Here is an 11,578-nt window from a genome sequence, read left to right as displayed (position 1 = left end):
GAAAGAGAACAGACTTTTAATGATACTTTTTAAAACAGTTCAGGTTGGTGAAGCAGAAAAGGGATGTGATTACAATTTAAATGAATCAGTCACTTGCACAATTAATCTTCTTGGCATCATACACACTGGGTTTTAATGGAAAATGATGACATCACAGCATGACCAACGCTCATGGAAGGCAGTCTAGAGTCCATCACGCTCACACCTGAGGGGGAAGGCATTGCACCCACTGACGAGCCGCAGAGACCTTGGACTACAGACGACAGCACATGCCCACTTTTTCCTCGCCTGCCTATGGCTACTCCTAGTCACCTGGGCCCCAGGCCTTGGCTGCAGGAACGGACTTTTTCCATGGGCTTTTCCAGGGCCCAAGTGAAGAGGCCACTTCAGCAACAGAGGGTACAGGAGAGAGTTCAGGGGCTGGTGGAGATTAAAGTGGGATAAGTGTATCTAAATAGACTTATGTACACTAAACCAATGAAGGAGAGGTTTGGCTTTAAGAAATAAATATGTCCCCAACCCCAGAAACCAAGCTGCTGAGTAGGTTCCACAGGTGAGATACACATTTAACACTCACTCTGGGCCAGTATACTTGACTGGTTTAATTCTAGCATATTTGTCATCACTATACACTGAGTAGAATACAGTGGATAAGCAAAGGTTTCTCCACCATGGAGAGAGATTTGTGTTGCCACAAACTGTTTCTATCACCCACCTGTGTGGGAGGACTTCTGAGAAAGTTTTCTTGTTCCAAGGAGCCATGTGACTCAGTGCGAGGCCCTGCCTCAGCAGAAGCTCTGAGCGAGAAGCCACATATATTGCTGGAGACAACATGGCACACGGGAAAAGCCCTGAAGAGCACAAAAGATCAGCTTTCAAAATAGGTGTGGTAAGGCTACACAGTTAAAAATTAAAATACAATAGGCACATTTACATCACTGGTGTTCAAGTGCACAATTCAAATGGATCCAATCACTTTTCTAAAGAATCTTCATACCATTCAAACGCTTCTGTTCAAGTAAAACCAACCAATAAAAACAAATTCAGAGAGAAGACGTGTTCATCTCTTAAGCCAACAGCATCACCTGTCTGAAGACCACTCTGCCCGACAAAGTAGTCCAATGTTGCTAAAGTTCCATTTGGTATAAAAATACAGCTTTTTTTCACCATCAACTCTGCCCAGGCCCTTACTGTTCAACAGCTGCCCATTCAGAGACTGAAGATGGAAGGATCAATGCTAGAGGTTTCAGCTGTCTACCTTCTAAGCAAAAGAGCCCGGATTCATAGGAGATACTTCGCACGATCACAGGAGACACTCACATTTTAGGTTCAATTAGATGTGGTGTTAATGTGTGATACATCAGATCAGGTTGGAGCTGTCATTTTTGTAGATCAGAACTCGTCAAATAACAGAGTTTCATACAGTTTAACCTAATGTAATTTAGCACTGTAAATTAACTTAAGCACACATTTCCCTATTATCTTTTAGGACTCCAAGTTGTAAGACCTAAACATGATGGCAAAGCTTTATTCTTTGGAGTGAAAATTTAGAGCAGCACTGTCCTACGCTGTCTGCGGGTGCTGAGCACTTGAAATGTGGCTAGTGTGACTGAAGGCACTGAGTTTCTAATTTCAATTTCAATCACATGTGGCTAGGGGCCATTGTACTGGATGATATAAGTTTACACATAATTGCAATTTGCTCCTTGTCATCTTAAAGCGTTTAGCAGATGTGTTCTGGGAAGATGTGGGATTTATCCAGTTAATATTAAAATGGAAATGAAGCTACATCTGATCCCACAACTTCAGATACCCAACCTGAGGGAAAGCCATCAGACTGTTCTTACATTCATAAACTTAAAAATAAAAAATGATCAAGATGTTTTTAATAGAACAGGCTGGGTGTGGTGGCTCATGCCTGTAATCCCAGCACCTTGGGAAGCCAAGGCGGGTGGATCACTTGAGCCCAGGAGTGCAAGACCAGCCTGGGCAACATGGTGAAACCCCATCTCCAGTAAAAATATTAAAAATTAGCTGGGTGTGGTGGTGCCAGCTACTTCGAGGCTAAAGTGGGAGGATAGCTTGAGCCTGGGAGGTTGAGGCTACAGTGAGCTGTGATCATGCCACTGCGCTCCAACCTGAGGGACAGAGTAAGACTCCATCTAAAAAAAGAAAAAAAAATGTCTGAAAGTTTTATTGGCTTAATACAAGATACATTTTGTTCCTTGTGGAGAATTGGTAGGCTACATCTACCAACGCCCCCACAACCAAAAAAAAAAAAAAAATCAAAGGACTGTCTTAGAACACTTGTAGAAACTACAACTGCTTTCTTTAATTGGAATTCTGTTTCCAAATTTGAATTTGAGTTAAATCTATTTTTTAAAAACAAAACTGGCTGGGTGTGGTGTGGTGAGGTGGGCAGATCACCTGAGGTCAGGAGTTCGAGACCATCCTAGCCAACGTGGTAAACCCCTGTCTTTACTAAAAATCCAAAAAAAAAAAAAAAAAAAAATAGCCAGGTGTAGTGGTGGGCATCTGTAATCCCAGCTACTCAGGAGGCTGAGGGTGCAGTGAGCTGAGATCATGCCACTGCACTCTAGCCTGGGCAACAGAGCGAGATTCTTGTCTCCAAAAAAACCCCCAAAAAACAAAATGAAAACTCTCCTTACTCAAAATGAGAATACTTTCAACTTCTCCTCTCAGGATAGGCCAGTGAGAGGTGTTAAAACCCAGAGCAGCAGAGATTCTAGATGTCCTCCGGTGGAAGCACACCCCCAGTGATAAACTGAAGTGCAGGTGATAAGCCAAGTAAATCCCAGAGGCTCACACCTCAGACTCAGGTGCCAAACACAAGCAGTAAGTCTAAAATGGACATGCCGTGACTTCCAGTGCTACAACTAAGGGGGAATGAGAGACTGATTCAAAAAGGAGGCAGACGCCATGGCTTTACCTCACTGTAACACCTATACCATGTCAGTGAGTCACAACATTTTTTTAAACATTACATGTATTTGGTCTTTACTCCCATCTTACCTCCCCGCAAACAAGTACGCCCCAAAACCAAAAAACCAACAAAGACAGTAATTCTTGTATTTGCAGGACAAGTACAACTGAACCAACAAATTTATTTAGTTAGTGCTGATAAACAGCAGCCTTGAGAGACAAGCAGTAATTACCTGGTCTACTTAATGATGCCCTTTGTTATCTTTTACAGGCAAAAAGAATGATTACTCAGCAGTCACTGTGAAATTTTGTGGGCCACAAGTTGTGTGCACACATGATCCTTGATTTAGAGACAACCTGATCTCCATTACAGCTGTGAAAAGACAGCAGGCAGTTGTGTCACTCTTCACAATAAGGAACATATCTTGCTTTCAGCATGTGAGAGGAACAAAAGCATTGATGTAAATGTGCCTCATAGTGAGAACTGAAAACATTAACATAAAATAAAAAAGTCAAATAAGACTAAGTTCTTAAAACTACATATAAAAATTGAATTATTACAACTAAAGCAGCAAATCAAAACGTCTGCTGAGGTTTTCTGGTAGAACAACAACAAAATTAGTTGGTGCCCATGTTCAGTAACTCACTACCATTGACAAAACTAAACCCAAAATAGGAAATTGAAAAGTGCATAATGAAATTAAATCTTGGATCAAGTATTTGTGGAAAACTGGAAATGTTTCTCTGGTATGGTTGATGAATGATGATTTGGAGGAGGTATTAAAGTTTATCTGATCCAGCTTTGGCCTGGCGTTCCACGTAGAAAAGGATGTAGGCCTTTGCCTTCACCACAGTCTCCTCGTCAGTCAGTGTTACAGTACTGTCATTGAAGTGGAACCAGCGGCCTTCGTGAGTTGCGTATGCTGTGTAATGTCCAGAACCAACCCTGTAAAGGCAAAAGACCAAAGGAAAAAAAGACCTCAGAAATCACAAAAAGACCTGTAAACTACATAATGTTAGATTTAAATTTTAGTAAGAATACATCCTAGACTTTTGATTTAAGATGCTTACTAAACTCATGTTTTTACCTTCCTCCAAACTGACCAGAAATCGAGGGTTTGCTACAATGCAAAGCAGATGGCCCTGGACTAATGGAGAAAATACAGAGGAGGAACTCTCAACCTAACGAGCACAGGTCAAGGCCTATGGAAACATGGAAAACTACGTACCAGGTTTTCTCATCAGAATCTTAGGAAAAAACTAAGCTTAACAAAGAAGGGCACCCTTCTCTGACACCGTGGTCATCGGGGCTCTCCCGGATCAGCATGACCCACCCACTCACACACGGAACCTTAGAGTCAGCCCTCCAAGAAAGACAGAAGGCCTGCAGGTAGAACAGACCTTCGTAACTGCCAGCAAAACCCTATTTAAACAATAAAGATCCATCTCATCATTTACTATGATTCAGAATAAACCACCAAAACCAAATTTTAAAAATATTTAAGCCTTTTGCATGCCTACAAAATCAAATTTTTGAGAGGAAAGAAATACCAGGAAGAACAAGTAAAGCGATCAACCCTGAGGAATTGAATGCAGAAAACCTAGGGGAACTTTAAATTTTTTAATTAGTGCTAATAGTTTCAAAAAGATAGTGCAATCATAAAACAAGAATAGGCTGTTATGAAAAAGTTGTCAGAAAAATGTGATTGATGTAATATAAATATTTCATGGAGGAGCTAATCTTTTATTTGGATACAGATGAAACCCAAATTGGTGATTTGGAAAAGTAGGCCATGGCAGTCCTTAGAAACAGAGACAGAAATCATTAAAGAATATTTAAGACATGTGGAAGAGAGATCCAGGAAATTCACTATGCATATAATAGGAAGGTACAGAGAACAAAGAATGGGTTCAGACCTACAGTATAAACATTTTCATGAGCTGAAGGCACCAAACTAAAAGTGTCCCTACCAACTGCCAAGCAGGAATACATTTGATGATGTTTAAGTCCAAAGATAGAGGATCCTACATACTTCCAAAGGGAAAAAAGCCATGCGCCTATAAAGTAGTGAGAATCAGACTTGTCCTTCATAACACTATGTGAGTGTAGATGTTACTTTATTGATCTCACAGCTGTGCGGGAAAAGGATTTTCAACATGGATAGTCGTTTGCACACATATAGTAGTCTTAAGTTTGAAGGTAGAATAGCAACTCTCAGACCAAAAACCAGGTTAGACCCCTAATACAAACTTTTAGGGAAAAAAAATAGTGTTATTTAATAAGACTTAAAATGAATCTTTACAGTAGATGACATGGAGTAAGTTATTCCAAATAATTTCCCCTCTTGCCCCATTTAAATTTCAATTGGTAAAGAAATAAGCAACTTTGGAGTCTGTGGACAAATAGACTGGGTTCTAAATACTGGGTTCAAATGAACCATTCTCCATTTCACTTTTATTTACCTTCCCTTAAGGCTTCACAACATCATCTCAAGAGTACTCTTCTACAGCAAAACTGAAGGAAATTTCACCTACTTTATCTGAATCCATTTTTTAGGGAGAAATATCAAGAGTGGTACAAAACTGCAGGTCATTAGGCTGGCCACCAGGTATTCCCACCCACCAGAAGCTAGCTGTTGTACTCACCCGGAACCATGGTGCACCACCACAGCGGCGAGGTCATACAGGCAGCTCTCCGGGCCACTGTTCTCAGGCTACAGAACAAGGAAGAAGGAGCAGTGGTCAATGACATCAGTATGTCAATGACCTCTAACCTCTCCGTGTGATGACAATCTTACTGAAGAGCCATTTTTTCACCATGCTAAAAAGGTAACCACCTTACCTCTAGTAAGTAGCATTTCATGTCTAGGCCTCTCAATGGAAATTCTACATATGTATCAACTTTATTTCTTAAATATGCTGTCCAGTGAAATCTTTTCAAATGTAAGCATAGCACCTGGAGGACAGAGATGAGGTCAAAGATTGTGAACACCTAAGTTACTTTTCAAAGTTTGATACTACTATCAGTTCAGTAAATAACATTTTAGCTGCCCTCTCAATCATTCTTCCATGCATACCTTATGCATTCATTCTGTAAAGGGTTTAGCTTTTACTGAAAATCCTAGAGACATACAGAACAGTTCACATAGTGTAAAGTTATAGACATAGTCTTAGCAGTCAAGCATTTTTCCCTTGAAATTGCTTCGTAACTCAAAATTCAACACTCACCTTGGGTAGTTTTTGAATCCAAAACTTTTTTGTGGACTTTTGTTTCTTTTTGCATTTATGGCACATATATAACTCTGTCTCATCAAGTTCTTCTAAGTCAGTAAAACTGCGAAGACAATCTAAACAAATTGATTTTGGCAGCATTAAAACAAGATACCTTTTATAGAGCCAATGTACTGTAGAAAAAAGACTGAACTTTGAAGCTGAATGACGCAGGTTTAAAATCTCAGCTTTATTAGCTATACGACCTTAGAAAAGTTAACCTTTCTCAGTTGCAAACTGCAGACAAAAAATAATACCTACTTTGAAGAACTATTGTAAGGGAGACAAATAACATGTGTAAAGCACCTGGCATCATGCCTGACATCTGGTGATCAATTGTGTTGGTTTTACTATTAATGAAAATTCATCTGGATAATTCTGATAAAATGGTTTCCTGATGAATTTAAAGTTTCAATTGTGGTTTTCTGTCAATATGTTACATGATAGAGGACAAAGCTCCAAGCTCATAAAAAAAAAAAAAGTCAAATTTAGATCATTTAAAAATCAACATAGATCACAGAAGGCTATGCTATCAACATTCTCTGTCCAGACTCTGTACTCTCAGTTCCTAGATAAATCACAGCTACATTTTTTTTTCGTTTAAAGATGTAATTGTGTAACCTGGGGTTTAGTAAACTACAGCCCTAAAACATCCAGCCAGCCACCTGGTTTTGTAAATAAAGTTTCACTGGAACACAGCCATGCCCATTTGTTTACATTACTGTCTGGCTGCTTTTACACTACACCAAACTGAGTCACTGGGGCAGAGATCTTATGTGGTGCAAAGCCTAAAACACAGCAAGTCCTCACTTCATGTCATGGCAGGTTCTTGAAAAATGTGACTATGTGAAGCAATTTTTTTCTCATCAATGTTATAACTAAACGTTAAAGGAAACTGTTACTGGAGGAGCTGCTGTATGTCATTTTGCTTTAAACTTGCAGTTTCCAAGAAATTACTGATGACATTAAATGAAGACTTACTGTATTTACTCTCTGGCCCCTTTGCCAATTCCTGATGCAATCAGATATTCATAAATCTATATAAAACGCACGTTATTCTGTAGAAAAATATGAATGCCTATGGACCCCACACTTGGATTTTCTCGAGTACTCAAGGAGCCAGGGTCTCTGTGCATGGCCTCTCCTAGAGTTGTGCAGTGGGCAACCTGTGCGGCCATGTGCTTCTTACCAAAAATAATTCCCCTTCCTCTGCCCAGAAGTAGCCATTATCCTGACTTTTATGTTAATCATTTGTCTTTACAGAGCATGTATGTATCTTTAATGTATTAGTTTACAGTTGGGTAGCAAGCAGAAACCTAGCTGTGTACAGAAAAGCACTCTTGTCTCTGTACTCAAGTTTCCAAGCCATAGTCAGCCTTTGTGTCTGTGACAGTAGCAGACGGCGCCCTTTCAGGGAAAGTTAGTGGAGGCAAGGTGTGGCAGAGGACTAGACAAAAGTCTTGAATATGCCTTTGTTGCCTGATCCCAGTACCTAGAAGGCACATCCTACGCCTGCCTCCCTACAACTCAATTCTCACTTCTTTCTTTGAACCTTTCTCGACCTCCAGTGGACAGTTACCATTCTTTCCTCAATTTTCCACAAATACTAGAATTGCCAACCTGCTCAACCTGCTATTTTATGTCAAGGATGGTTCCTGGGAAATGATATATTATATTTTGACATTACATTTCCTGAAGAAAGTCTCAGACTCTACACTCAAACTTGCAAATAGAGTGATGTTGTTCTCAGGAGCCTCCCAAGTCCCACATCTCTGGCTACAAAGAGCACTAACTACACAGCAGACTGGCTGGCTGGCACTGATAATCCCTTCAGACTGATCACTATGGTGCTTGTGAGCTCTGCAGGTGAAGTCATAGATGCTTTCATCAGCAAGTATTTGTTACATCATGTAAAAAGCTATGGCCTTGGCGGGGACAGGGCGGGTCATAGGGAGAATAAGAAACGAGGAAAGGAAACAGAATTTTCCACATTTAAAATCATCATTTGAACACTCAAACTAGAAAAAGGAGAACTTCAACATGACAAAGGCCATATATGAAAACCCACAGTGAACATCACACTCAATGGTGAAAGACTGAAAACTTTTCCTCTAAGATCAGGAAAACAAGGATGCTTACTTTTGCCACTTCTGTTCAACATAATATTGGAAGTTTTAGCTAAAGCAACTAGGTAAGAAAAAAAACATCCAAAATGAAAAGGAAAAAGTATAATTATCTCTGTTGACAGATCACATGATCTCATGTAAAAAACCCTACAGTTACAAAAAAATTAACTGTGCCTGAAAGCTATGAAATGTTGCTGAAAGAAATTTTAAAAGACATAAAGACATCCTGTGTTCATGGATAGGAAGACTCACTATTGATGTCAGTTCTTCCCAACTTCATCTATAGATTCAGTGCAATCTCAAACCAGCAAATTATTTTGTGGATGGTGACAAAATTAAAGTTTATTATGGAAAGGCAAAAGACCAAGAATAGCAAATACAACATTGAAGAAGAACAAAATTGAAAGACTGATATTACCCAACTTAACTTATTACAAAGCTATAGTACCAAGACAATGTGCTGGCGAAAGAAAGAAAACAGATCAGTGGAAGAGAATAGAGCACCCAGAAATAGACTCATACAAATATAGTCAACTGCCTTTGACAAAGGAGCAGAGACAATACAATGGAGAATGGATAGTATTTTCAACAAATGGTACTAGAACTGGACATTCACAGGCCAAAAAAAAAAAAAAAAAAAAAAAAAAATCTAGACACAGACCTTTTATTCCCTCCACAAAAACTATTAAAATAGATCAAAGGTATAAAACTTTCAGAACATAGGAAAAAATCCAGATGACCTTGGGTTTGGCAATGGCTTTTTAGATGCAACACCAAAGGCATAATCCATGAAAGAAGGATTTATAAGTTAGACTTCATTACAATTAAAAATTTTTGCTCTGTAAAAGATACTCTCAAGAGAATGAAAAGACAGGATACAAAATCAACATACAAAAGTTAGTTGCATTGCTACACACTGACAATGTATTCATTGTTAGGTATTTCCAAAAAGGAAATTAAGATAACTTCATTTATAGTAGCATCAAAAAGAATAAAATACTTAGGAATACATTTAAGGAGACAAAAGACTTATACCTGAAAACTACAAAACATTGCTGAAATAAAATTTTAAAGACATCCTGCATTCATAGATTAGAAGACTTGATGTTGTTAACATGATTATTACTACCCAAAGCAATCCACAGATTCAGTGCAATTCTTATCAAAATCCCAATAGAAATTTTTGCAGAAATAGAAAACCCATCCTAAAACTCACATGGACTCTTAAGGAATCCTGAATAGCCAAAACAATTTTGAAAAAGAACAAAAAAGTTATAGGACTCACACTTTTGATTTTAAAACTTACTACAAAGGTACAGTAATCAAACAGTATGGCACTGACATAAGAACAGACATACAGACCAATGAAATAAACTCTTACATATACAGTCAACTGATTTTTGACAAGAATGACAAGACTACTCAATGGGGAAAGGACCATCTTTTCAACAAATGGTGCTGGGGAAACTGGATATCAACATGCAAAAGAATTAAGTTGGACAGTTACACCATATACAAAAATTGAAATAGATCAAAGGTCTGAAACGTAAGTCTTAAAACTATAAAACTCTTAGAAGAAAACATAGAGAAAAAGCTCCATGACATTAGATTTGGCAATGATTTTGATATGACACCCAAAGCACAGGCAACAAAAGAAAAAATAGATAAGCTGAACTTTATCAAAATTAAAAAATTGTGTATTAAGGGACACTATAAAGAGAAACCACAGAATGGGAGAAAAATATTTGCAAATCATGTATCTGGATAAGGGATTAATGGCCACAATATATGAAGAACTCCTAAAACTCAACAACAAACTGATTCAAAAATGGGCAAAGGACATTAATAGACATATCTCCAAAGAAGCACAAATGACCAATAAACACATAAAAAGATGCTCAACATCACTAATTACTAAACTCAACGACAACAACAAACTGATTCAAAAATGGGGAAAGGACTTTAATAGACTTTTCTACAAAGAGGCACAAATGACCAACAGACACATAAAAATGTTCGACATCACTAATTACTAGGGAAATGCAAATCAAAACCATAGTGACATACTACTTCACAGTTACTAGGATGGCTGTTATTTAAAAGACAAAAACAAAAGCAGAAAATAATGTGTTAGCTAGAAAGTGGAGAAATTAAAACCATTGTACCAGCCAGGTACGGTGGCTCATGCCTGTAGTCCCAGCACTTTGGGAGGCTGAGGTGGGTAGATCACGAGGTCAGGAGATCGAGACCATCCTCGCTAACATGGTGAAACTCCGTCTCTACTAAAAATACAAAAAATTAGCTGGGCGTGGTGGCAGGTGCCTGTAGTTCCAGCTACTTGGGAGGCTGAGGCAGGAGAATGGCATGATGAACCTGGGAGGTGGTGGTTGCAGTGAGCCGAGATCACACAACTGCACTCCAGCCTGGGCAACAGAGCAAGACTTCATCTCGAAAAAACAAACAAAAAAACCGTTGTACCTTGCTGGTGGGAATGTAAAATGGTATAGCCACTGTAGAAAAATTTGGCAGTAACTCAACAAGTTAAACAGAATTATGATCCAGCAATTCCACTCTTAGGTATATACCCAAAAGAACTGGAAGCAGGAACTTAGATACATGTACACCAGTGTTCATAGCAGCATTATTTGTAATAGCCAAAAGGTGGGAACAACCCAAGTGTCAACAGATGAATGGATGAACAGAATGCAGTCTATACATACAGGAGAATATTAAGCCTCAAAAAGGAAGTAAATTCTGAGATATGCTACAACATGGATGAACCCTGAAAATATGCTAAGTCAATCACAAAGGGATAAATACAGTATGATTCCACTTAATATGAGGTGCCTAGAATAGACAAAATTCAGAGTGTAGAATATGAGTTACTGAGAATAAGAGAGGAAAAATAATGAGTTACTGTTTAATGGGTACAGAGTTTCTGTTTAGGATGACAGAAATTTTTAGAAGTAGTAATGGTTGTATAATATTCTGGGTATGCTTAATGCCACTGAATTACACACTTAAAACAGTTAAAATGTTACATTTTATTCTATGTATATTTTACGACAATTTTTTTAAAAATTGTTTTAAGAGACAAGGTCTTCCTCTGTCACCCAGCTGGAGTGTAAAATAGCTCACTGCAGCCTCAAATTCCGAGGCTCAAGCAATCCTCCCCAGTAGCTGAGATTACAGGCGTGAGCCACTGTGCCTGGCTTTTTTTTTTTTTTTTTTTTTTTTTT

The 11,578-nt window shown here is 38.6% G+C and overlaps 1 protein-coding gene across 18 annotated transcripts in view; it reads right to left on the bottom strand.

Annotated features, from left to right (window-relative positions):
- USP3 (ubiquitin specific peptidase 3) overlaps positions 1-11,578 on the bottom strand; it is an 89,007-nt gene continuing 77,429 nt past the window's right edge. For 10 of the 18 annotated variants that reach the window (XM_073995979.1, XM_073995978.1, XM_073995986.1 and 7 more), the window contains 4 exons: positions 6,172-6,290; positions 5,786-5,899; positions 5,590-5,657; positions 1-3,889 (listed from right to left, as the gene is read on the bottom strand). In XM_073995979.1, coding sequence (XP_073852080.1) covers positions 3,724-3,889; positions 5,590-5,657; positions 5,786-5,899; positions 6,172-6,290 — 467 coding nt within the window. In that variant the 3' untranslated portion in view covers positions 1-3,723. The remainder of the gene's footprint in view (positions 3,890-5,589; positions 5,658-5,785; positions 5,900-6,171; positions 6,291-11,578) is intronic. The other 8 variants (XR_012415030.1, XR_012415027.1, XR_012415031.1 and 5 more) reach the window with 3 other exon arrangements.

This window comes from Macaca fascicularis, chromosome 7 (genome assembly GCF_037993035.2).
Source record: "Macaca fascicularis isolate 582-1 chromosome 7, T2T-MFA8v1.1".
Taxonomy (NCBI): domain Eukaryota; kingdom Metazoa; phylum Chordata; class Mammalia; order Primates; family Cercopithecidae; genus Macaca; species Macaca fascicularis.
This window is presented reverse-complemented; position numbering and strand designations above follow the sequence as displayed.